At 36.8% G+C, this 27,497-nt stretch overlaps 1 protein-coding gene across 1 annotated transcript in view; it reads left to right on the top strand.

Annotated features, from left to right (window-relative positions):
• Positions 1-27,497, top strand: part of CNTN5 (contactin 5) — a 248,719-nt gene that overhangs the window by 107,230 nt on the left and 113,992 nt on the right. The window contains exons 8-10 of the mRNA XM_010578200.1: positions 7,129-7,265; positions 9,263-9,392; positions 11,603-11,753. Coding sequence (XP_010576502.1) covers positions 7,129-7,265; positions 9,263-9,392; positions 11,603-11,753 — 418 coding nt within the window. The remainder of the gene's footprint in view (positions 1-7,128; positions 7,266-9,262; positions 9,393-11,602; positions 11,754-27,497) is intronic.

The following is a 27,497-nucleotide window of genomic DNA, read 5'->3' as shown; positions in this document are numbered from 1 at the left end:
GACCGTCAGGTTTAACATTGCAATGAATTCCTCCCCTTGCCCCTGTGCCAGCTTGGACTTATCCCCAGACTGCAGTCCCTTAGGGGTGTACCTGCTCCAAGGGGAGCCTTATCTATGAGTCAGAGTCTCTCCAGGGCTGTACCTGCTGCGGCAGAGACTTATCCACAGCCACAGGGGCTTTCAGGTGCACCTCTTCTAGTGTGACCTTCTCCATGGGCCACAACGCCTTCAGAGATAGACCTGCTCCAGCGTGGCCCTAGCCACAGCCCCAGTCCTTTCAGAAGTAAACCTGCTCCAACATGGCCTTGCCCATGGCTGCAGTCCCTCCAAGGGTTGTACCTGCTCTGTCGCGGGCTTATCCATGGACACACAAAACAAATGCCATCACTCCAAATGTGTCCATCCCCCCCTGCCCCTTCATTCTTCTTCCCCCAGCTTTTATTGCTGAGCATGATGACATATGCTATGGGACAGCCCTTGGGTCAGTTGGGGTCAGCTGTCCCAGCTGTGTCCCCTCCCAACTCCTTGTGCCCCCCCAGCCTCCTTGCTGGTGGGGTGGGGTGAGAACCAGAAAAGCCCTTGGCTCTGTGTAAGCACTGCTCAGCAGGAATGAAACACTCCTGTGTTATCAACACTGTTTTCAGCACAAATCCAAAACATAGCCCCATACTAGCTACTATGAAGAAAATTAATTCTACCTCAGCCAAAACCAGCACAAGCAAAAATCATGGAATTTATATAATATTGTTGCTGCATCCTAGAGGCTAGAAACAAAAGCCTATATAAGACATATCCTGAATACTTACAACTCAAAGTTTTCCTTATATTGAAGGTATGCTTCAGTACCACCTACTTGTTATAATTAAAGTTACATCACCTGCTACCATACCATGAATCCTACAACCTTAAATACTTAGCAGGAAAGGTCTACTGCAGGAAATCATGCAACGAATCTTTCAGGCTCTGAATTGTTTTCTATTTTCAAATATTGCAGTCAGTAGAATTCCAGCTGCTGCAGTTTAGACAGTTCCTCAGGCTAATAGATACCTTTAAGAAGGAGTTTCTCCTTTTAATCAATTTTATTTTTCTTTTCTTGATTTCATCCCATGGTTCCTAGTGCTTTCCCCCCATTACTAACTATACACAGTTCTCTGTCTTTGTTACACACTTTCATCAAATAACCATAGACTGGCATCATATTTAGGGTTTTTTCCACATACGTCAATATTTCCAGGTCCATAATCAATTTTGCTGTCTCCTCCAGCTTTCCAATGTCTTTATCTTAGCTCTCTTGGTTTTAGTGAGTATCAGTGTATCTCTGGATGATGCTCATCTCCTTGCTTTTCATTTCCATCCATCCAGAGCCAAGGGCAGGTTTTTGTCTTCAATTTTTTTTTTGGTCCATGCTGGAAAAAATATGTGATGGCAAAAATGGTAGTTTGCACTTTTGTTTTGGATATGCCATTCATACTGCACTTGAAGCAATAGTTTTGTAAGGCTTTTACTGAAAACAGCAATCAAAGCCCAGGAACTACTTGATGCCTCCTACTATGTCAATACCCCAGCGGTATTTCTCTGGTATTACAAATTCTTACTGTCAATTACTTCCATGAAATTATAGCAGCTCCTGCTAGGGACCTGGGGTCCAGGGACATTTAGCAGCATGCCTGGTCTTTTTCAACAACATTTCTTAAAAATTTAATTTGAGTTATAAGGTGTACCCCAGCTTATACACCTACTAGCTGACTTCTAGAGCTGTGAAACTACTAGATGATAAAGCACCTTATAAAGTGCTATAATTATCTCTGCCTCCCTCTTTCAGAGTTAAGGGAATATAAAAGGTGCTCTTCAAGAGAGAAATCAAGATGCTGGAAAATGAAATTATTTCCTCAAGAGCACCCTGCAGACCTGTGGCATAAAATGAGAGCAAACACGATATAGTGTTCTACACAACTCTGCCTCTCTAATTAGCCTGGACACATTTTTGTTTTGAGCAGAAATAATGATACTCAAATCTAGGAATCCATAGAAAACTTTCTATGTCAGGTTTGTTCTATTCTGTTCAGATAGAAATACAAATTTTTTGTTCTCCACCATCGTCAAAATTATATTTTTTACAGTCACTGCCTTTATGGATAGTGCACAGTTTTTGCTAATCAGAATTTTTTGCAATAATATCAGCACAACTTCATTAACGTTATAGAAAAGGGCTCCACTTCAGGTTGTCTCATTCCTCTGATTAACAGATATGTGAGACTAGTATATTACTAAGCTTCTCTTAAGTCTAATATGATACTTTAGACTATCTAACAGATAAGTCAAAACTAGATCGGAGTCAGAGTTTCACCTATCTGCACTAGCAGGGAGCAAGGCCAGAGCAGGTAACAGAGGGCTTCCAGACGGAGGAGACTGGCAGCAACCTCCGGTACAGCAGAACAAGAAGCACAAACTATCGCTAGCCTTTTCAACAAGGGCCTTTTCTTGGCCTTGAGATGAAACACTCCCCAGTGGGCTGCTGGCAGCCTTCAGTGCTCCTGGAGACAGCGTTAGTGTCTCACTGGCCTACAAACCTTGACGACCCTTTCCAGGGGTGTAAGAGGATTTGGGTAAGAAGGCTTTAGCCATGCAAAGTTTAGCCAAATGTTACTTTACAAAATCACCAGCTTCCTTTGCTGACAGCTGATATGGCAGGATTTGGGGGCATTACTTGAAACAGCATTTCTTGCTGTACCTCTTACTCATAACAACAGTCAACATGAATTATTTACCTTTAAGGTCATTGCCTTTTCACTGATTTCTTATTCCTCCAGGAGACAATGATTATTTCAACTCAGAAATTCAGATGTAGGCCATCATTCCTTACCAGGGGTTTCTTGTAAAATTTCAGAGCAGGCTGTAGGACCAGCTGTGTCGTACTGCAGTCTGACTATTTGCATATCTCTGTAGGAACTCACTAGTTGTCTCTTTGAATCTTCTTCATTTTGTCAGTTGCATCTGATCTGGGTCACCACAGAGTAGTTTGGAGAAAGCCCAGGATGCCCAGGATGCCTGTCTGGTCACATTTAATCACAAACTAGTGATTTTTCATTTCTTACCTGATGCTGCAATCCAGATATACCATGACTGCCTGATGCAGCCGACACTTCAGATGTTGTTCAGAAAGTGGTTCAGATGCTGACAATTTCAGATTGTTGTAGTCTCAGTACTTAGTGGAAATTCAGCTGTAGAAGTGACAAAGACATTAAAAACATAATTTTAATAATGCAAGACACGTTCATATGCACCACAACCTATTTTAAGAGGGTTTTTTTTCCCCAAGTGATCCACTCATCCTGTAAGTTTCCAGGAAATTTTATTCAAGATCAAATTGATTAATAGAACAGAGCACAAAAATTCAAATTTAGGTGGAGAAATTGGCCATTAACCTTTTGTAATCACAGTTCCTCCACAGATCCTGGCTTGCAGCATTTTCCCAACAGTAAGTGCTGGTTTATGCAATTCCTGCTCCTCTCACTCTGAACCTCTTGGGCTTTCTTCTGTGTTACCTACTCACTCGTGCCAGCTCAGCAGAGGGTGGTGATGGGAAGTAGACCACAAGAAAGCTTTTTTGGCCATTTTTCTTTTGGCTGGATCAGTTCCCTGATCCAGCTCACAGCAGTGCCCCATGAGCAGCGCTGCTGCCACAGCAGGAGGGGACGTTTGACAGAACACAGGAGTGGAACAAGCAGCTGAGGGCAGGAATATTCTGTAATGCAGTGTAATGGACCATCCTGATTTTCAAAACCATTTTTAATCACTTCCTTATAAAAACTGTATGGAAGAAAATCCACTGGTGCCACTGCAGTTTAGCCCCATGCAGTAAAACTGGCTAGAGAAGAAGAGATTTTTCTGGTCAGAATTGCACCTTCAGTTTAAATTTGCTATCTTATCTTTCTCACTGTGATAGCTACCTATTCTTCTCCTACTGTATACTTCCCAATTGGCCTCATTTTCAGAAAATTAATTTTTTTCACCCCAAACTGTACTCATTCACATTTTAGGACTCTATCCAAAGTAATTGTCTATGAAAAATTTTGTCCTGAATTTTCTTTCAGTCAAAAGTTGCTTAATAATTTGAGAAAGTAGGCTGAGTTTTCTGCACCTGAATTTCATTTTGCACAGAGGATGTAAAAACTGGCCTGTAAGCTTGTAGATTTATTGCCAATTTGTGTTTGTAAAACATTTTGACATCCTTGAATAAACAGGTGCAGAAATGCAGCATAAAATAAATCAGGGATTGGATGGTGATTTTAAAATCTCAGGAGCACTGTAGAAAGCTGTGGCACAATATCCATAAAGACTACTGAATAATAAACCACATCCTTCTACTCTTGCATTCACCCCAAAACTCTTCACTGGACAGTTAAAAACCAGGCAAACACCCATTTTTCCCCAAGATGAATGCTGCATTTATAAAAAGAAAAAAGAACCTATTAGTATTGAAATCCGTTTAAATGCTTCTTAGAATTGATATTTTCTAATTAAAATTAAATGCAATTATGGAATGAAGCTTTCTTTGCCCATGTGTATATTAGGATGATGTTAACACATTTTTGTTAAAAAAAAAGAAAATAATACATTGAGTCAGAAGTTGTACATCCAGTTAAAGATTTCACTTTTTAAATTCTTGACAGGGTTTAAGAACAAGTGTCATGATATTATGAGAGCGACCCCTGCTAATAAGCAAAGAGGGAACTCTCTGTGGCAAAGTAAGGAGTACATAGAGAGAGGAAAGGAAGCCAAAAAGTTATGAAAGTATTTCTCTCAATCATGCATTTAGCTCTATTCCTGCTACATCTACCTATTGCTTTGCTACCTTGTTCTCAAAGAGGTGGGAACCTGAGTCATTGCCTTGGCTGATGGACAGTTCAACAGCTTGAAAATTATGAAACCGAAGGCCATTTAGGCTATGAGGAGAAAATTTAGGGTAGAAATACCCCAACTAATGAAAAAAAAGTTGTTAATACCCATCGATCATACCACTGTAATTTGCAAGTTTATGGTTACCGAGGAAAACCTGAGCCATGACTGTGCTATCAAGACAGCCAGAGACAGAGGGTAAGGAATGGCAGTCGTGTACTGAAGAGAACATGTCTGTGGCCAGACTTGGGGAGATGGTTTTATTTCAGTATAAACAGGTGCACGCTCTCATTCTGAATGCTCTGGTTCATGGTGAGATCAAATTCAACATAGAAAAATGAGACTAGATATGCTTTGGGTCATACAGTAGAATTTTCAGAAAAGCAAAATAATGAAAAGAATGAAATATAAATAGAACCAGTTTAGTGCCTCTTTGAAATGATATGATTTTCTGGCACCATTGGCTAACTTTTATTACTTTTTAGTTACATGTTTAACTGTCACATCTTCCAAAGTAGTATTAACTTACCCATTTTCAAAGGAAACAATTGCTTCTCAGCATGCTGCTTTGTGCATACCGCAACATTCAAAAAGAAAATAACAGCATCAACTATACATTATATTTTTAGGACAATTAATAGACAACAAGTGAGCAGGGACTCCCACAAAATGCTTCTGGGGATTTCATGGGACCCTTTGGCATAACTTAAGAATCAAGTGATTCAGCACAGCGGAGCACATATGGAGCATGTCATACATTGCCTTGACTGTAATAAGAAGAATAAGGGAGCAGATGGTTTTGGTCTTGGGTTTGGGAGTGAGGTTGGGTCAATCTTATCTGTTTTCCCCTACCAAAGGGGAAATGAGTGATTCTTTTCCTGATATGTTTCCAGCTTCTGACAACTGTCTGGTCAGGGACTCTGAAGCAGACTATTCTCTGCTTAGGAATGATAGACACCTCATTCGCTTTCTTTATCATCCATGCACAAGATGTAAGCTAGAAGCAGTTAGTCACCTGTCATGCCTTTTCATATCTTCCCACATCTTTGACTGGTGACCTGTCAAATGCCAGCTAGATTCAAAGATTTCTTTTTAAACTTGCTTCCCCATGTTTAAGTACGTTATCAATTATCTGAGGTTTGAAGCAGAGACTTCATTGTGACAGATCTGGACTTGTATTCATACCAAGCAGAAGCATTTTACATTCCTTTAGCAATGAAGACCTTTAGCTACTTATTCTCTACTATTTGAAAAAAAAAACCCCAACATTTAATATCATTAAGTTAATTAATTTCATCTATCATCCTCTTTGCTATACAAATTGATATGGCTACAGCATGAAAACCCAAAAGCTGGCTTTTAAGCATACTTTTTTTTTTCTGCATATGAATGCTTAGTTCCTCACTGAGTCATAAAAAGTTTTCCAAATTATAAGATCCTACATATAACTATCTGATTGACTGATGCATTAAAGATCTGCTTCTCTGCAAAAAATATTCCCTGCTTTTTAAGAGATTATTACATGACATTTAGGTACTAATGATCACATATACACCTAACAACTGTCTACCTTTAAAAAAAGACTGTTTTAACATTGACTTACTGTGTAATTTATATTCTTGATGAATGCCAGAATTCTTGTGGGTTCTGTGCTTAAAAACATTAAAAGCATTTTCTCCCTTGAAATATGAAATGAACTCAAGATAGTTTAAGAAAAATACATGCAAATACCTTACCAAATGCCCAGTTATTCCTAGCTGGATAAATCATGATTTCCTAGCAAACTGAGAAAACTACATGAAACAGAGTCTATGATGATTAACCTCCTCACCAAAATTTAAGTATCTTAGGTCTTGAAAAGTTACTAAATATTCTGTTGTGACTACCAAGCAAATGCTCTTAAATTCAGTAATAATGAATGCATTAATATATAGTACTGTAATTTAATCCATTGTACTTTATTAAATCAGGAAGATTTCTATTCCTGGTCATGGTAATGCTCACTGCCTGATGCCATTACAGCATTTTCTTTAAAGTTATGGACTTTTGTTAATTTTATTACTTTCTTGTTTAGTTTCAGTTGTTTGTTTAAATGTGCTTCTTTCTGAGGGTAAGGTAACTTTGTAAAGGCCATAATTTAAGTTCTGTAATTGATTAGGTCTTTGCATATCTGCTAGGGACTTACCAGTTTATACGCTTTGTATACAGCATGTTATTTTTTTCTTGCAGCTTACCCACATTGGGTGGAGAAACTTAATGATACTCAGTTAGACAGTGGAGATCAGCTCCGATGGGAATGTAAAGCCACTGGAAAGCCAAGGCCCACATATCATTGGCTGAAAAATGGAGTTCCTCTCTGGCCGCAGGTACATTAGATGAGGAGTCACCACTATATTACATGTTTCTCCTTTCATTCAGATAAAGTCAGTTACAGAAGGTACTGAAAAGTACTTCAGAAAAGTACTTCAGAAATGACTGTTTTCTGTGCTAGTTTCTTAAGTGTTGGTATACAGGCAGGTTTTCTGTGCACATCCCTTCTGAACCATCTCAAGCAATGTCAAATTGCATTCACCAGTAATTCACTGTAGTTCAGAGATATATGGGAGATGGAACCTTCTGAGCTGTGTCTGCAACAACATCTGCCATTGTACTATAATGTACAATAAAGCAATATCTAATATGCTTAGTTTGTTGGTTTTTTTTCTTTTTAGATAGTGGTATTACTCTGTCTGTATCTATTTTTTTTTTCTGTGTAAGAAGATACTAACAACTCAGAGATATGCTGTATTTGCTGAATCAGCTTCCTTCATATTTTCCCCAACGTTATGTTACCTTATGTTATTTACCACATTTTGTTTGTACATAGTCATACTCTTCAAAAGACTAGCAGGCAGATGTAAGAGGTACAATGACTATTATATTTTCATCGCTTTTCAACTCCATTAATTCTCTGCAAGTAACAGAACTCACCATCAAGACCACTAAAATGCTCCATGCAAGAATCCTAGAATGTAAAGTCTTAACTATCTGATACATTTTAGAATTAGATCTAAATAAAATTCTCTTTTCCTTTTAAAAGACCACTTATGGCATGGCCTGCCTTTTATTTCACTTTGTTCTGTTTCTCTCACTGAATCATCAACACATCAGCCCACATCATGTGGGTTTTTGCCTAGCACCTTTCCATTTTTATAGTCTCAAATTATTTAGAAAGAAAAGTTTTCTAAATTTATTTCATGCATTTTTCCAGATTAAAATAAAGCTGTTCAATTCTGGGAGAAAACGTCTCCATTTGTAAATGAATTCACAGAATGGATTTATGAATATAAAAGATATAATGTCTTTCATTTCACTGAATGTCGCTTCTATCTGTGAACATCAACCAATTATGCAAACAATGAGAAAGGAAACATAAACACAGTTTACTTCTGAAGCTGTGAGGCATTGAAAATAAGGTTATATGCCTTTACTTTATCCATTTCTGCCTTTTTAGATGGAGCTATTAGTCCTGAAATTGAAGCAATTTAAATATCTGTACTTTTTGGTTTTCTGATTTTCCAAACCATTAGTTGCATCAGGCTCTGAAATTTCAAATTAAATTTCAGTTTAAACTGGGGGCTTAGAAGAGAGAGAATTTTTTTCACAGTTTCCTCTGCATTCCCAAACACTTTATTCTTTATCAATTTTTAATTAAACCTACAACAACTGTAGTAATGAAACCTAGAGATATTTTATAGCTGTTCAAATTATTCATTATACAGGCTCCATGAAGTACACATTTCCATAAACAGCTATGAATACCCCTTCTCTTCCAGCTGTGGTAACTATTTTCTACTACTGGACCTTTCAAATAAGAAATTTGCACTAATGATGAAGGTGATTAGGCCCTTTCACTCTTACTCATGCAAGCAATCTTTGATATCTACTTTTAAGAATATAGTACCATGACTGAAATCAAACATTTGCTGGAGATGTGAAGATCATCAGATATGTTATACCCACAACTTCTTGGGGTATACTTCTTGCCTCATTAAAGTTCCCAAGATGAACTGCTTTTAAAAATCATGTAAAGGTAATAGCAGACAAACAAGCAAATAGACAAGAGCAAGCATTGGAGATAGTGAACTTGCACTGAAAAATATTTACCTTTAAATATTTTCGGAGCTTTTTTCTGCCCTTCCCCATCTGCATTATTCTTGTCTTTCCTTATATAACAAGAAAAAAGTAGGCCCAAGGAAATTTGTTGCTCAGTTTTATTTTAGCTTAATAATGTCTTCTGTCCCCTCACCTTAAGCTAATAACACAGCAAATTTCCAGTGCCTGTTTGCTTTTATAGAATTTTTTTTCTTTTATTCCATTACAGAGCAGGATTGAGATGGTTAATGGTGTTCTGATGATCCACAGTGTGAATGTCTCAGATGCTGGAATGTATCAGTGCTTAGCAGAAAATAAGTATGGCACCATTTATGCCAGTGCAGAGCTGAAGATTTTAGGTGAGTATTATTGAAAAAGAACAGACTGTTCATTTTTTCCCTTTGATAATTACATTTGTTCTTGGTCTGTTATGATAAGGAACAGCTTCTGCTAGTCCAAACTTAGCAGAGCAGATAAAAGTAGGTTTCTTTTTATTCTTGTTTTTTATGTGTGAGTGGGTCCTTTGTTGCCAGAGAGAGCACAGGTCCTTCTGTTAACTGAAAACTTTCTTTCATAAATTACTGACTCAGTTACCTTTGGTGACTACTTCTCATATAAGGCTATTTCAGTTCAAATGAATGGAAAAATGTTTTTTACTACCTAAAAAATAAGTGCAGGAGAAGAAACTTAGAGAACGTAAATATATTTCAGTCTCTGTTAAAATTAAAGTATTACTTCTACCTGACAAGGTAGAATGACAAGGCCATTATTCAAAGGTAATTAAGCATAATCTTAGTTTTAAAGGTGTATACATTTCCTATGAAGTCACCAGAACTGATTGAATACTGGAAATTACATACTTCAGCTAATATCATCCATAGTAAAGCAAATACACTACATAGTGCTACCTGGAAATACAATAAAAAATTCATTATTCAAAAGCTGAAGTGGGGAGTTAATGAAGGAAAACTTGAAGCATGTCTTTCCAACACTCTAGTTTTCCTTAAAGCAAACTGTGGTAACACACAATGGGACAATAGTGATAAGTGGACTTTCACAGGGTTAAGTGAGACAGACTTTTAAAAGTCTTATGATCTTTATTGGAGTATGGTATAGCTGGAAGACAGGTGTCTATCAAAGTAATTCAATGGCCATATCAGAGACTAGAGGTCTCTGCACTGCTCAAACCTTGCAAATTTCAAAACCTACACCTGGGAACCATTCTTGTAAACTCCCAGTCAAATGAATAATAAAGCTGAAGTTACTGAAATAATATAGTACATTTGAGCTAAGATTTGGTTCTTCTGTCTAGTACATTTCCACTAATTCCTAGCTGGTTAACATTAGAATTTCACTGATAACTCTTCAAGATATTTCTGTCTAGCCATAAATTAAAACCCACAGTCAGTGGTTGCTCCCTTTCCATCACTTTCCTTTATCATTTTTGATTCAGTCAGCAAAGAAATCCCTGTTGGTTGCAATGTTCTTTTGCTCTGTTTTTTATATCTATTATAAAATAGGTACACCTATTATATCAGGTAGCTGTACACTTTCTTTGATGTTCACTAATATCAGAAATGGGCATTATATGTTGCTGGAGTAAAATCAGCCTTTCATTTTGTCATTTGTGAAATTGTACCCCTGTTAAATTTTAACCATAATGTTGCCTTAAAAAAGCAGTTGTGTTTAATTTTCTGGATTATTAAAGGGAAAAGAACAGAATAAATTGTCCATATAAATAGCTCTGGTATGAAAATTACCCAAAATAATAGTAGGAAATTCCTACATATTTAAGGCAATGAAGTGTAATATGTTCCTATATGTATGGCTGAGATAGTTGCAGGGGAGGCTTTAGTTTTGCAAAACTAGTTTAAGAAAAACACAAACAAATGAGATTACTTGAGAACAACTGTCCTTTCTTGGTGTAAAATTACAGCACTTAGTGTCATTTTGTGATACATTTATTAACTTAGCTGATGTATTGTAATCAATGGGACTTCTTGAAAAGTGAAATACTAAGAACAAGACATGGTTAAATATCTTCTATTAAGAAGTTCTCAGTTTTCAATTCCTAGCATTCAGACAAAAAAAAAAAAAAAAAAAAAAGGCAATAAAATTTCTCTATCAGTAATACATTTTGTAGGAATTAACTCTAGAGAGAGCATTTTGGATAGTTGTGGAATTTAACCTTCTTTTCATTTTGAACTAGTTACTTCTAACAAGTTATCTATGAAATCCAAAATTTTTGGAAAAGGTGTAGCTAAATCAACAATAGTATTTAATTTCTAAAGCTGTTGGACTTCTCAAGCAATCTTCCTTTTGTACACTGATGTGAAGGACATCTCACTAATTTATAACTGTATTAAATTATAGACCTGCCATCCAGTCTTAGCTGCTGATTTGAAATATTTCGTAAAATTCCATCTAATCTGTGGTGTAGTAATTTCCAAGCCAAAAATGGAGATTCTATCCCCAAAACAGAATCTATTATTCTAATCTTCTATTAGAATGTAATGAAACAGGAAGCTGTGATTGTTCTCTGTAGAGTTAATGTACTTCTTTTTAACAGCTTCAGCTCCCACTTTCCCAATAAATCAAATGAGGAAAACAATAATTATTACCAAGGGCCAAGAAGTTGTCATTGAGTGCAAGCCACAAGCCTCTCCAAAGCCAACCATTACTTGGAAGAAAGGAGACAGAGCATTAAGGGAGAGTAAGAGGTCAGAAGCCTGTTCGGGAAACTAAATACTGTGTTCGCATATTTGATTCTGTGATGTGATATGATATGAAAATACAGCAAGTGACAAGAACATGCATATGTTAACATGGGTATGGCATAATGATGTCAAGCTCATTTGTCTGACAGTAGTGACTTTATTGTTTTGACAATATTGAAATGAAAAATCTTAAAATTGTTCAGAGATGCACACAGATGAAAAGCAGTTATTATTGGGGTTTTTTTCTCTATTTTCTGTTACTCATTTCAAAAAATGCTTCAGTTACACTGTAGAGACACTACAAATTTAGTATTTGAGGGTATTAAAAGCATAGAGGTTGAAGCAGTCAGGACCACATAAAATATCAAATATGCCTATTCATTTGAAATAATTTTAATAAGGCAGATTTGCAGCTTGATCACAATGGAAGTCTGCCTAAGAATAGCTTTAAAATGATTCAGAGAAGAAAAATATGATTCCGTTATAGGATTTAATTATACAAGTAATTTCTGTACTCAGCAGCACATCTGTTTTAACAGAATAAGTTTGATTAAATAAGTTCCGTCCAGCTCTGTATGTTAAACATAGTTTAAGTACTGCAGGTTAAATGCCAGCTGTAATTGCACTTTACAAGATTGCGTGTCTCTACACTAGAATAGTTTTGCCATCCTGCACATGGTCTTTAAGTACACAGAGCAATCTTATCTTCTTTCCAGTAATGTATGTGAATGAACCACTTAAACTGACTTGTATGCCATTAGTCAAAAAGATAAAAGCACGGCCTTTTTGTTCATTTGTGCAATACTGATGAAAGCAGTAGAGTGCATCTGTCCTCGTTAGCTGCAAAAGCCATTTCATTCAGGTGAGTTTTATCTCCATCTGATGCCATTTGTTTTGTTCTGAGAAGGAAAAAAGGGTAAATTTTCATGCCGTATTGGCTCTTTGGGCAGGGGCAGAGCAAAACAGCATTATATACAACATTTTACTAACAGGTATGAGTTGTATTGTCACATTGACAAGATATGACAGAAGGATATTACAAAGATGCTGATAATATCAAATATTCTGAGAATGATGCCTCTATGCTGTAGCTACACAGTTAACTGTTTACACTATATGACCTTTTCCTCTCATGTCCACAAAACTCACTATGGTTTCTCTGATCACCACATGTAAATCACATTTTAATCCAAGACCAGTTAAGCATTTTGGTAATTACTTGATGTCTGTCCAAACATAGCCTAACTCTGAAGTGAAAATCTCATAAAAATAAGATCTGGAGGTACGTTTTTGGTATTTGCAGCTTTTGATACTTGCTTATTTTGACAGAGGCTGGAACAGCAAATGACGAAACACAGAAGATAAAAAGCTGGTTGAAAGCTATTTCAAAGCTTTGAAAGACTTCGGTTGTGTTCAACTTAATTTTTAGTCAGCTGTTCAGGGAGTGTCTTGTGTCATTCAGAGCAGTTCCCTTGCATCTACTGTTTATAGAGGGGTGAGGGGAATATCAGTTTCAAGGGAACTCAGTTCTGCCTCTACATACAGTATGGTTTAAACACCAATAATAAAGTCTGTTTGAAGAGGACATGAGAAAGCTTATCGTGATTTGGGGAAAGGAAGTGTAAATCAATGGAGGTAGTATCTGTGTTTCCATGTTTTGGGCACTCTGAGAGGGAACCATTGGAAGGGAACTGTGTAAAACATTTTTTAAAAAGGAATAATCTGATATGATGAGCACATCTATATACTTTAAAACTAGGCTTTCTTCATAGACTGCAGATAAAAATGCCAGCAAAAAACAGTTAGGAACTGTCATGTAATGAGTTTGCATAGAATGTTAAACCATCAAATTTTTTTTTAAAAAAGCATTCTGATTAAATAATAAGGAAGGGCAAGGATAGAACAGCAGGATATATTTTTTCTTTTCTACCACAGCTTATTCCTCTTCTAGACTGCTTGTACCAAATGCATGCTGTGTTTTATTTTTGCCAAGTCTGACAGCCCAGAAAAGGGATTCGCTCCATTTATGCATATCTGTTAGAAAAGTCTCAATACAAAAGAGAACTTCTCCTCCATAGAGAAGAAGAAATTCCACTTGACTAATGGGTCTGCTATCATCTATTCCACCTCTTCCAAGTTGTGTTGCCTCCTTAAGTGTTCCTCCATACAACCAAAAGCTGGTTGACAGAACTACTTGAAGTGACATTTCTGTTTGTAACTGAGCAGAAGGCTGAGTTTGTTCTGTGGGACTCATGGCTGGGTACAGTTCTCACTGCAGTCAGACCTTGACTCCAGCTCCTGGAATTTAATGCAGTCTGAAAGCCTCAAATGTTTTAGATTCATTCAAAAGACTAAAGCCACTCACTCAGCAGCATAGCTATGGAAAGGGTCTTCATGAGCTCCATCTCTTGGTCTGTTTTTAACTTTGAACAGATTATCCAATTCAAGGTCTTCATACTCATGGTCTACCTATGCTAGGGTTGCTCTGGTGAGCAATCATTATTCTGAGCAATCAGATCATTTGATTCCACTTGGAAAGCATCTGTATATTATCACAGCTCTTTTGAACTGGGTTCTGAATGAGTGGCAAGTCTATAAGATAGTGCAAAAAAAGTAGGATATTCACAACTACCAGCTGACAAAAAGTATCATTCTGAGGGTTACAATCTCGTAAATGTTTTAAATTTGATTAAATTACTCCTACAGAAACATACTTATTCAATAAAGATTCCAAAGTATTCACAATTCATTCTATTAAGCAGATGTAAAGATCAAGACCTGCTGCAAAAGCTACATTTAATGAAATAAAATATATGGTATTGGAGGTCTACTATGCGGAAGATTAAAACTTCCAAAAAAAAAAGGCATAGGCTGTGAAGCTTACTGGTACAGGACATTTAATGATCACTATCAGCATTTGAAAGGAACTACATGTAAAATTCAAAACTCTTTCATATATCATAATCTCAGTGAGTTGTTAATACATTCAAAAAACATAATTTCATCAGCATTTTCACCTAAAAGTTAAGAGGAGGGGAAAAAAAGCTATTATATATTTTGAAATTAGAACACACATGAGCACAACAGCAATGGGAGTTGTGTAGGTAGAGGAACACATTTAAGCTGCATATTTTCATTAGTCATCTCACAATAATTAAAATTGTTAACTGTCTTTACTAACCACTTGCCTCTGGACTGTATTGTCTCATAGGCTGATAGACGACTGTGTGTCAGTTATGGCAGCCTGTGATAATGTGTACTCTGGTTATTGATTTGAACATTGAGATTTTAGTCCATAAGAATTTTGTAAAGAACTTTTGAATCTTTTAGTTCATAAGCAGTTTCAGTTTTATAGAAAAGTGGATTCTATTGGGATCCAAGTCTTAAAAAAATAAGTTTAAGCTTTGATTTGTAATAAAACCTTTAGCTGGAGCATGGATTTAGGGGCCCTTGGGCAGGAGTATGGTGATCAACAAACATTTTTGTGAAGTTTCTTAAATATTCCAGTCAGATACTTCCTGATCTGTAATCAAACCCTCATTTACTATTTCAGCATCAACTTGTAAATAAGAACCAGACCTAGACTATTCAGATCAGAAAGCCAGTCACAAACCTGTTTCTAATTAAACATTTTTTAAACTTATGTATGAAGTTAAAAGAAGGCAACAAAATTGATATTTAATAACATTATTTTATGTAGACAGTAAACTTTATAATACACAGTAGAATAGACTGGAATCTGCTGTCAGTTACATCAATATAAATCATGAGTAATGCTAATAAAGTCAATGATTAAATTCTGGACAAATTGTTTTTATAAATTCATTCAGTTCCTGTGTTCAGGCTTCTGTAAATTGCAGGTATTTTCTAATGATTTACTACTGCACAAATTTTTGTGACCCATTGCTCCATGAGCTGTAATCTCTGTTCCACCCCTTTCTTAAAGTCACCTACCTTTCTTGTCTAGATTGCTCTGTAGTAGTGACTACAGCTGATGTTTAAACAGATATGCTTGAGGAGTCATAGGTATTAAAAAGCATTACAAGTCTTTGTTCATCTGTTTTTGTTCCTTCTCCTACATCTAAAATATTCTTCTCATTAAACTCTATTGAATTTTCACTCTAGCTCATTATTTCCATTACATATCCATTAATTATAGTTAAAATAAAATCTTTCAAAAGCACTCTAACAGCTCAGAGTTCTATTCAGTCCCTATTTTTTCTTCTCCATTCAGACCACCAAGAAATAAGAAAAACAGCACAATATAACCAACAAATGGGTAACTGAGGAAGCAGGATTTTTATAGTGCCAATTCTGTGCTGCTTTATTTTGCTTTTGTTCCTTTTCCTTTTGAAGCTTTGCAAATAATAATGCTTATTTTATCAATATTTTTTGTATATCTCAATTTGTATGCAGATTAATATTTAATCTAAAAAATATCTAAATACAGTAATGTCTAAACATATGTATGCATTAGCAGTATAGTTCTACATTTATTGACTGCTCCCTTTCCGTATGGCACAGTCTAAGCTTTCTCCTTCACATGACAGAACGAGCTTTGCAGAAAAACATTGTCTCTGAAGTTCAGACTCACAATAAGTCACCACGAGCAGAACAACAGTGCCAGTCTCTCTGCGGCCATTGTATAATGGCTCATATTCATTCATCTAGGTCCAAGGTTAACTTTGCCTGAGGACCTAAATATATTAAGCATTTCTGTGAGGAAAATAAATGGTAACATTACTCCACCTGCCACTTCAGTTCAGCCATTTTTCCTATGGAGCAATTAGTTCCCTGCATTCCACTTCTTCTTGAAGGAGTTCTGGAGATAAGGTGAAGAAAACTTTTGGCAAGTTAAGCAGCAGAGGGAATTTTAGATGGTTTTAATGCAATAGCCTGGCCTGGGTTTGGCCAGGACACAAACTTCAACATCCCTATTCCTACAGTAGACATCATGGTGGGATTTTTAGTGATTGCAAGTGGGTAAAAACTTTTTATTCCTTTTTCTCTGAATGATATTAAGAAAACACGGAACAGCTGAGAGTGGCAGGGACCTCTGAATATCACCTCATTCAACCTCCCTGATCAGAGCAGGGTTGGCTAGAACAGTTTGCTCAAGGTCATGTCCAGTCAGGTTTTGAGTATCTCCAAGGATGGAGACACTGCAGCCTATCTGGGAAACTTGTTCCTATTCCGGTTAATCACCCCTACAGTAAAAAAAATACAAATACTCTTATGTTTATATGGAACTGATGTATAAATGGAATTGCCTGTATCTCAGTTTGTGCCCATTGCCTCTTGTCCTGTCATTGGGCACCACTGAGAGGAGTCTGGCTCTGTCTGCTTACTCCTTCCCATCAGTGCGCATATCAGTTGATCAGTGTGTCGATCAGCTGGGAGGCTCTGATCTATAATAATTATGGCCATATAATGAGTTAATATCAACAATTCTTCCATGACACATGAAAATCTTCATTCAGAGCTGCCCCAAACCTGCTTGGCCACCAAAATTCATAAAATGAAGATGTCACTTACTCATACGAAACCTGCCCACCGTGTATTACCATGTAGCAAAATTACTGTCTGCTTGACATGTCCTTCATTTACTGTGTGCCTCATCTGACATCACTGGGACTCATTTGCAGCCATAGAGAAGCCTGTCATTGAACAACAAAGTACTGGATATTAATAGTAAGTGCTCTGACAGTCAGTCTTTAAATATCATAAATAACATTAGTGGATACTGAAAATAGAGAGACATGAATATTTGTGAAGCTATCAGGCATTAAAAACATGGATAAATATTAATGAGGAAATTCTGTCTTTATAGTCATGTGGATATAAAATTTCAAGCCACACATTGACCTATGAAGAACAGGAAAACACTAAACAGTACCCATTAAGTGAGAATCATCAGCTATAGGTAGCAAATGAAGAATAAATCCGCTGAAGGAGGCAAAGCATTCAAGCTGTGTGTAACATAGTACACGAGGGAGTGAACTGAGGCTGCTGAAATTTTGCCTTTACCTAAGTTTGTATAATTTTGTGTTCTTTCAGTTAAGTTTCTCTAACATTCAGCAGCTGTGAAAGAAGTCAGAGAAAAGAAAGAGAAGAAAGACATCTCGTATGAAGACCTTAAATTCCAAATACTAATATAGGATTTCTACGGTGTTGCTAGACAGAGACACAGGGAAGCCTGAAACTATTGCCTTGTACCTACCTTCAGGTTAATACTGAAATCTTTGAACTACAGAAGTAGTTGTCCTGTATGCCTAGATATTTCATCTGTCACACTTTGCTATGCAATTAGTGGAAGCACACAGAGTACTTAAATCTAAAAATATCATCTTTCAAAAACTTAGAAATGGACATGGTTTTATATTCTTCTGGTCTCCCAGACTCCTTCATTTTCAGTTTTGACAAGTTCTTATTACAGTTTTACTCTTCACTCTACTATATTTAAAGACCTGACAGTGTTTCCATTATAAATTCCTATTTTAATGGCTTTATAGCTCACTTGCTATGAAAAAAAAATCAAAGGAGAAAATAAAAAGAAGTGTGTTTCAGAGCAGAAACAAGAAAAAAAAATATTATTTGAGTTTGCAGGTGAAATTTGTATTTTATAGTGCTTTGGTTAGAACACGTTGTGTTATGTTTTTAAATATATTTGCATGTAGCAGAGGTATATATTATATGCTTTCTTCATAATCATGGTGGTAGCTTTCCAAAAGAATTTCAGTTCCATCTAACTGTGGCATATAATGTTTGTTTATACTGAAAACTGTGCACTGTGAACGCAAAAGAAAGTATATATGTAAAATGGATGGAAAAATACTCTGAACTGTAATTTTTAGTTTTTCTATTAGCCCCTAAGTTGCACCGGGCTCAACTTGTATCTGGCACAAGCTTTTCTGCACCTGTGTGATCAGCCACACAGACAGCACAGTAGCTCAGTCTACTGCCCTTCCACTTTTTGGTGAAAATACCACATTTTTTTTTTCCTGGTGATAAAGAAAGATCTTCAGAATTAATCCAACTATAGCAGCATTGAGCAGCATATTAAGCAGTTTGGAGATTTTACTTAGTGTCCCCAGATAAATATCCAAAGAAAATGGCCACACATGAGTTTCAATTACATTAACAAATAGCGTTTCCCACAGGCTACCAAATGAATTCTTTGGTTATATTCAAGGAAATTGTTATCTAGAAGATCCTAAATGACTTATCTGAACTAAAACATCCCAGTCTTTCTTCCCAGGAATGGTATACAGGACAATACTTTCTATTATTTCTCCTTAATAGAGTACTTCATATACTGCTATACAGCTATTTAGGCACTCACTGACTCTTTTTAGGGAAATAACACTTGATTTATGTTTAGATAACAGTGCATTGAAATATACATTATTTTAGAAAAACATTCTTTTCTTCACTTGTTGGGTTGATGTTTGAAGAAGTGTTGTTCCATCATATCTTACCAATTTTCAATTCAAATAGGATCTAATTGTGTAAAAACAGATATGCAGTTCCCTACAATAACACCCCTGGTCTCTAGCTGCTTTGTCAGCAGAGTGCAAGTCTCACATAATTTCTCTGTAGTACCCATCAAGCACACGTGGATGTTTTGGACCTCTTCATGCACCTACTGACTAGACATTAATACTTAGGAAGCTGAGTCTTACCCTGTATCACCTTACTTTCTGGTATTTCCATATAATTGCATTTCTTGATTTTTTTCTCAGTTACTGAACTGTAAGTATCCCAGATAGATAGATAGATAGATATCCCATAGCCCTACTGAAAAGAAAAAGCTGAAGAGGTCCACACTTTTAAGTTGCTAACAACCACAAGATATTTGATCTGCTGTGTATGGCTTGAATATCTGCTCACACAACTCAACTAATTATCAGTTGAGCAAACTTCATGAATTCTAACTGTGATTCATTTCTCTGCTGTTGTTATAAATGGCTGCCTGTTTGTGCACCACACAGGCAGAATATGACAAGTCATCAGTCACCTAAAGGGTTTTCTTTGCTTAAGGCTCTTCAGACTATGACTTTCAGCATAATTTGCCCTTAACAGAAACTTCATCTAAAATTCTTGGGAATTTAAACACTTAACTTCGTGCCACCAGCTGATCCACAGATTCCCAAGGGGCACTTTAATGATCAAAAAATAGTGAAGAGAAAAAATGCTGAGGACATTAAGAAAGAGAAACTTCATGACAGAAACTCTTATCTTCCTGAGAGAGTTCCACAAGTCACTTCTTTTCAATTTTTGCATAAATCGTGATCTAATTTAGCTGTGGCAGGTTCATAATGGGAATTAGAGATCTGGTTATAAAGTAGGAAAGGGAAACAATGATAACCTTGACTAAATAGTGAAAACAAATGGCAAGACCATCCCTTCACAAAAAAGATCTTTGTTCAAAAGCAGCACTCTTTTACTAAATGATCGTATTACACAGCATGACTTTTAACAACACAATGATTTTGTTTATGCTCCTAAACAACTCTTACTCTTTACTCATGTTCTTTTAGAGAGAACATGATTAAAGAAGCAGTCCAGTATCCATCATGCCTGAAATGTTTCCTTCTTTGTGGACCTTAGGCAAGAGATTTGCTTTTCTGTACCTATGGGTGCAGTCAGGTCTGGTTTCAGTGACAAAGTTAAATCACTGAAATTTCCTTCCTCGTCCCAGGCCTTTCGCTTTACAATGAAAAGATTTAGGAGTCTGATTCAGGTGAAAAATAGCCCCTTTATTTCACCTGGGCTATTTTTTTGCTAGAACATTTCCCTTGTCAGCTGGTCACACAGATGCAGATATGCATGTGCCAGAGCAGCCCAGGAAGGATTGGAGTGACTGGCCATGGACCAAGACAGCTGCTCACAGAAGAGGAGTGTCCAGGACAGCACACAGAGCAAGTCTCATATTTTCATGCCTATATGTGCTGTACACCAGTTAGGGCAGATGATTTACCTACACAAGTAAATTAAAAGCTGGTTGTAATGTTACCTGGGATTGCACTGGGATGCAATCAGCTATGCTGTTAAGCAGTTAGTCCCTGGATGGATTTTAGCCTGCATCAAGTAGCTGTCCCCAAGTAGTCCTTGGGCATCTTAGGAGTTTGTACATGCCAAAAGCCTTTCCTGCTAGGCTGTCCACGTGCTGCCATCATGTTTTAAAGGCTAACAGCATTTAATAGGATGAAAACAGTTCTGTGATAGCTGGCTTCGATATAGGAAAGGAGCATGCCTATTTATTTCCCTGATAGAGAAATAATCACTGTTGAAGTTGTGCAACACATGAGAGTCTAACCTCAGTCAGAATCTCTGGGCATTATCACTGAATCAACCACACTGAAACAGTGACAAGATAAATAATAATTACTGTCATCAGTGACATGTTACCATATAGCAATAAAATGTTCAGTCTGTAGGTTCCAAGTCTATTTCTAAATTAGGAAGAAACAGAATATTAACAAAGAAATTCCGAAGGTATTGTGGGAAATTTTTGAAAGGAACCCGGATTGTTTGGATTGAGAAATCTTGTCAGACTTCAAAATACGAGCATATACTTCGAGTGTATCTTTTAATTTATAGCCTGTAAAGGGGCTATACATAAACTACATTTTAAGTGATGCTCAGTATTTTGTTAGATCTGCTAGTCAGCATCCATGATCTGTGTGCAGACTACAAAGATCTTCTCCACATGGGCTGCTGAAATTCATTTTGCACTAGAAAGCCACCTTCCCAGGGAATATTCTTCCTTATCTGTCATAAATCTAAATTTGTTAGGGCGGCTTTTCAACAGAATATCACCTATTGCATCAAGATGTAGTGATCTTTGTAGCTATATTATGAAATTTATTAATAAATTTCAAAATTTAAAGGGAATTTGTGATGCATTTGGCATTTCTCTCACATTATATTCTGACATTCTCCATTCTGTCAATCTTGAAAATCCATGGACTTTCAGTATTTATATGCTAATTGCTCCCAGAGAAGAATAAGTCTATGCATATTTTAAAAAAAGTTAGATATGCTTTGCAGAAAATTAAATTGTATACAAAAACTTAAACAAGTGATTTGATATCTAGGAAAAATGTATGGTGGAAACTAGCAGTCTAATGGGATTAGTAACAAAAAAGAATGACTTTAGGCTAGAAAACAACAAGCTACAATTAATACATCTAGTAATGATAAAAAAATAACAACTCAAGATCAATGATTTTCAGGCCTCTGTATAACTCTATGAACAGATTTCAATACATAAATGACCATAAACTTACTATCCAATCAGCAGTCTCAGTGATGTATTTCTAAGCAATATATGGCAATGAAACTACATCTTATCCAGCAAAGAAGACACTTTGGGTCAGGACAAGGGGTATCTGTCATGTTTGCACTTTTGTATATTTTCAAGTACTGTAGAACATCAGTCTTTGCGGTTGTCGAGGTTCAGATTTGCTTCACTGTGAAAAAAATAGACATCATACTTCCTCATGAAAATTTTATACCAATTTATCTATAAGGAAAGCCAAGGTATTCATTTACTTAAGTAGTATGGCAGTTAGGATCACAAATCAGTATCATGCTATTACTGATTATGAGTTACATTCCTTGTCTTTAACACTGTCAATCTCATGTTCTCCTTTGGGCAAGGGGTTAATTTAAAAGAACTTTGAATGTTTCTCCTTAATAAATGATAGAGAGGAGGCAAGAATTTCAAAATGTTTATGAAAAACAGCAACATGAATGATCCATCACTGCTTGTAAATTGTAAATCCATTTACCACCACAAAAGAAACCATTTCTAATATGATCTAGTTGTGTATAACAACAATTTTGCCATGGCAAATTACTAGCATCAGTGAAAATCAGACTACTCTGATGTTAGGGAATTCCATGGAAGTAGATTTTCAACATACGTATCTGAGATTCCTGTATTTCTCATTTTCCTTTCAGTGGCTGTATACAGCTACAGTACCTACAAAAAAACCAACCAACCAAACAAACAAACAAAAAAAAACAGAAGGCAGAAGGAAAAGAATCACAAGTGTAATGCACACAGGAAGGTTTAAAACGTACCAAGACTTCTGTTTAGTAGACTAACCTTGAAAAAAGAGAAAACATTCTAGTAAGAGCAAACAATTGAGGCATTTGGTATTTGTAGAAGACTTTTAACGAGCACTCCTCAACCTTGCCCTTCCCTTCCACTTTCCTCTTGCTAGATCCTTTTTAAAAACCATTTCTGTATTCTGTTTTTAAACTTTAGCAGGTAATAACTTCCAAGTTACTTAATATGCTGGTTTTATCAGTTTTCTAAAAAAATATTTAGTAAAACTACTACTTCACCAGACCTAATATAATATGCTCTTTTCTTCCCCTGATGCCATAGTCTGTCATCTCTGTACACAGTCACTAATATGCTTTTTGTATTATGCTCATTGGCTATTATCTCTTTGCCTATGTTCACAGCAGATATAATCAGCCTAAAGCTGGGAAATGTATAATTTAAATTTTACCACAGTGTCATCAAATTAACTGTGTTAAAGCCATTGAAACATCCTTAAAGGATTAAAAATTTACAGTTTCTAGTTAAAAACTCAGCAAGACCTATGAGAAAAGTGTGTTATTTTCATATGTGTGACTTACGGTCACAATGCGTAAAATCCCCTCATTACATAGTCTAATATTGTTGGAAAGTGATGATATGGTATTGTACCAATATAATAAGGTGATATAGTATGATAGAAGTATGATTATGTAGGAATCAGAAAATGCACTTTCTGAAGCTGCTAAGTGTTTGATGTAGCTTCCATAAGCCATTCAGCTTTACAAGGTTCTCAAACCATAGAGCAGAAAGACCTTTCACTTCCCCATTTTTGTTACTTTTGTAGGAATGACCTCTTTCAACATTCTTGGACCTATTCATTACTGATTCTTTGGCAAGAACAACTACCACTATTCAGAGGACTCTTTCTTAGACTTTTGACTGTTTAGTGACTGTTTATTAATCTTATATTTGTATTTTTGTAATTTTGTATCTTCCCTTTCCTCTTCAAAATTTTCTTTCTGTTCAATATGTACAGCAGCTACATGACCCCAAGAACATCCCCTGGTGTAGTACATTTGTCTCTACTAGGCCAAGTGACATATACTTAGTGATAATACAGACTTGTTTTTTTAAAGAAACCCTTTCACCCATGGAACATTAACTGTTCATGGTTTTGAGTTTAGAACTGAAAAGTTTTTCTGTAGCTTGGCTCGAAAATACTCATAATCCAAGAACTAGTGAGTCTTTCCTCAAAGTGTCTTGTCTAGTAAAAATCAAAAGACAGCTCTCTCCCCACCAAAAAATGCAAAAATAAGTTCCAGACTAGAAAGAGCCCAAACAAGTCTACAAATAATCTCAGCCTATCTTGATAATTCCTTATCCCTCTATCTACAGAAATTAACATCCACAAATTTCTTTGACTTATCAACAATTCTATTTTCCTGATATAGTAACACACAACTTTGAAACACCTTTACTTTCCTATTCTTTTTTTATCAGCAACTTTTTAAACTTTCCTTTCTACACCTCTGGTACCTCTTTGCTGTGAATGGATCCTTATAACCTTTATTAACAATGTCAAATCCAAGACTTTCACAGTCATCAGTCCAAAACAAAATGTATATCCATGAGGAGCTAGTTAGTAAAGACTTATTATAAACAAAATATCACTTTTTTTTCCATTGATGTTTTCTTTATTTTCCTTATCTTTCTTCTATTTTGTATTATTCCGTAACATTACAGTGCTCCTGGAAAGCATGACTGTTATAGAATAACTGAGATTGGATAAGATTTCTAGAAACTATCTAGTCCAACGCTCCATTCAAAACAGGACTAACTGCATCATGTTTCTCAGGACATTGTCCAGTCCAGTCCTGAATATCTCCATGGATGGAGATTCTACAGCCTTTCTGGTCAATTTGTTCTAGTATTTGGACACCTTCACAGTATTTTTTTTTTCCTTATATTTAGTCAGATATTCTAATTTGCGTCTGTTACCTCTTATCTATGCATCTTCAAGTCCAGCTCTGTCTTCCTGATACTCTCCAATAGGTGGATATAGACAGAAAAAAAGATCTACCCTTAAGCCTTCTTTTCTCAAGCCTGAAACAAATAACATTTCTCAGCCTCTATTCATATGTCACATGCTTCCACCCCATGACCATCTCTGTGGCTCTCTTCTGGACTCTCTGCAGTATGTCAATGTCCTTCTTGTACTCAATGCCCCAGATACAATCCCAAAAGGGAAAGTGCCGAAAAGAGGGGAAGAATTGCCTCTCTCAACCTGCCAGCTGCATTTTTACTCTCAGAAGGTGGTTGACCTTCTTTACTGCAAGGACACGTTGCTGATTCATATTCAGCTTAGTGTCAACCAGGACCCCAGGTCCTTTTCTGCAGACCTGGTCATGCTGAGTCTGTATGCACAGAGCTATTTTTTACAGATTTAGAACTTTACTAAAGATCCCATTATTTGTCTCAGCCCATTTCTCTATCTGTTGAGATCCATCTAAATAATAACCCTGCTCTACAGCAGATCTATCACCCTCTCAATTGATATCATCTATGAATCTGCTGAGTATACTCCTTGCCATTGTACAGGACATTTATAACACCAGTAAACAGTTCTAGCCCCTCCATAAACCCGTGAGGAATACCAGCTAGTAGCCAGCCACCAGCTGAATTTTATATCACTGATTACAGATTTTTGAAACAGACAGTGCAACCAATTCATTCCCCACCACACCTGAAGAAGCCCCTAGTGATGATCACTCACCTTTTCCTCTTTACGCAAATGCTTGATCCAGGGTCAGCCAGCTTTGATGCCTTCTCTGATGAGCCTTCCTCCTCCTCAGCTGCTCTCAGGGCCCTATGCCTGTCCTGAAGTTGCAGATCTACAAGAGTAAATAATCCTCAGGTCAAGACCTAGAAAGACTGCTGTTGCCTGAAGTCATGCTTTTCCAGTCTCCCCCATCTTGAGAGTTGCCACCTACTGTTCCTTTGACTGTAGCCTATAGCTGGCCCTCTTCTCTTGTTTCGCATAGCTTGGGCTTTTGTGTCTTCAGGGTCTCTGAGAAGACCCTGTCAATCTCCTGTCCGTCCTCCCTGACGTCTCACAGTCTGCACGCCTGCTGCACTAACAACTGCTAGGTCTCTATTAGTGGCACTCCAGCTTGACACTTACACAGCTGTCTCTCAAGCACCGGCTGAAGAGGTGCTCAGGTCGCTTCTTGACAGCAGTCAGCTGAAGGCAGAAAGCACTGACCACCTCTAACCAGAAAACAGGCAACAGAAGCCTCCTGTTAGCTGATAGAAGCAAAAGTCTCCAGAAAACAACCCTCACCAGCAATGGTAAGTCACTAGAAGATGCCAGAAAGAGCTCTTAAAAGAAGATGGGAACTGTAGCAATAACAGCTAGTTCCTGCTTGCTGTGCTTTGGGAACTGTGTCTGTTCTATAGCTGATTTTTTCACTGTCCGTTTGTATTTTTTTCGTCTGGGATGGGAACATACTCTCAACTTGCTTTTTTCTCAATACTTTCCTGGTCACCTCATTTTGTGTCTGCCTCATATTTCTAAAGAATTTTTTTTTTTTAAATCACCTTTTATAATTACCCTGTGTTATAAATCCAAGCTACACTAAGACTTTGCAACTCTTTGGTCAGGAAAGAGAGGAAAGAAATCCCTTTACTGTAAAGCTAGCAATAGCTCAGTGCTGGAGAGGGTTTACCGCCTTTGGTACATGTTTGACCTCAAGCTTGAATCTGTATCAGGCAGTATATGGACTTGGACAGAGGTTTGTGCAGAGTAGTGGCTGCTCTGCAGCAGGCCGACGGAAGAGCCAGACAAGATTGTAGGACATGAAGACTCAAAACCCTGCACTGCAACAACAGTAACATGCATCACCCTGGATTTCTGTCTTCATGTACAGTTTAATAACCAGTGACTCACTTGTGATTGAGTTGTGGGTCCAATTGTTCTTCTCCATCCCCAAATTTTCTTTTCTGCATAAAGTTTACCTTTTGATGAGTAGCATTTTTGGACTTTAAAGGCATTGAACTGAAGAAAACAGGCCATTTCTTTGAAGGATTCTTTATTTTCTCTGCAGCACGAACCCTACTGTGGTTGTTTTAACAATCTAAATAATGAACATAATTTAGATGCTAAAAATCTTCTTTTAGAATCTGTAATGGATAAGTCTAATTTTCTTTCCAAAAGAAAGTCAGCCTTCAGTCTTACAGAAAAGTAAAACAAGGTGCCAAAGCCATGTGTTTGTAAGCTGCTAACATGTATTGAAAATAGCATGCTATTTAACACAGAAATATACAGAATCTTTTACAACTCAGAAACTGAAATCCCTTATATTGTAAGCAAACATTCCAATAAATAAAGGTAAAAAATTATTAACATTAATGTACCTTTAATTTACCTTAGACCTTAAGTGGATTCAGGAGAAAATATGCTAAACAGCTCAGACTTCGTGGCTGACATCTCTGTAGCTGCAGACAAATCTTTCTCAGCCTGTCTCCTCGTTCTAGCATTTCTCCTCATTCCGATTCATGCGTCAGCAAGCTCTGAACAATCCGTGTCACAGAGCACATCATGCACTAATTTTGCTCTGACAACCTTGTAATGGGAATTATAATACTTAGTACATTTTTTTTCTAGGTAAAAACATGGGAAGTAAAAGACC

The sequence above is a fragment of the Haliaeetus leucocephalus genome, unplaced genomic scaffold (assembly GCF_000737465.1).
Source record: "Haliaeetus leucocephalus isolate CR32 unplaced genomic scaffold, Haliaeetus_leucocephalus-4.0 Scaffold616, whole genome shotgun sequence".
NCBI lineage: Eukaryota > Metazoa > Chordata > Aves > Accipitriformes > Accipitridae > Haliaeetus > Haliaeetus leucocephalus.
The sequence above is the reverse complement of the archived record's forward strand: the minus strand, read 5'-3'. Positions and strand labels throughout refer to the sequence as shown.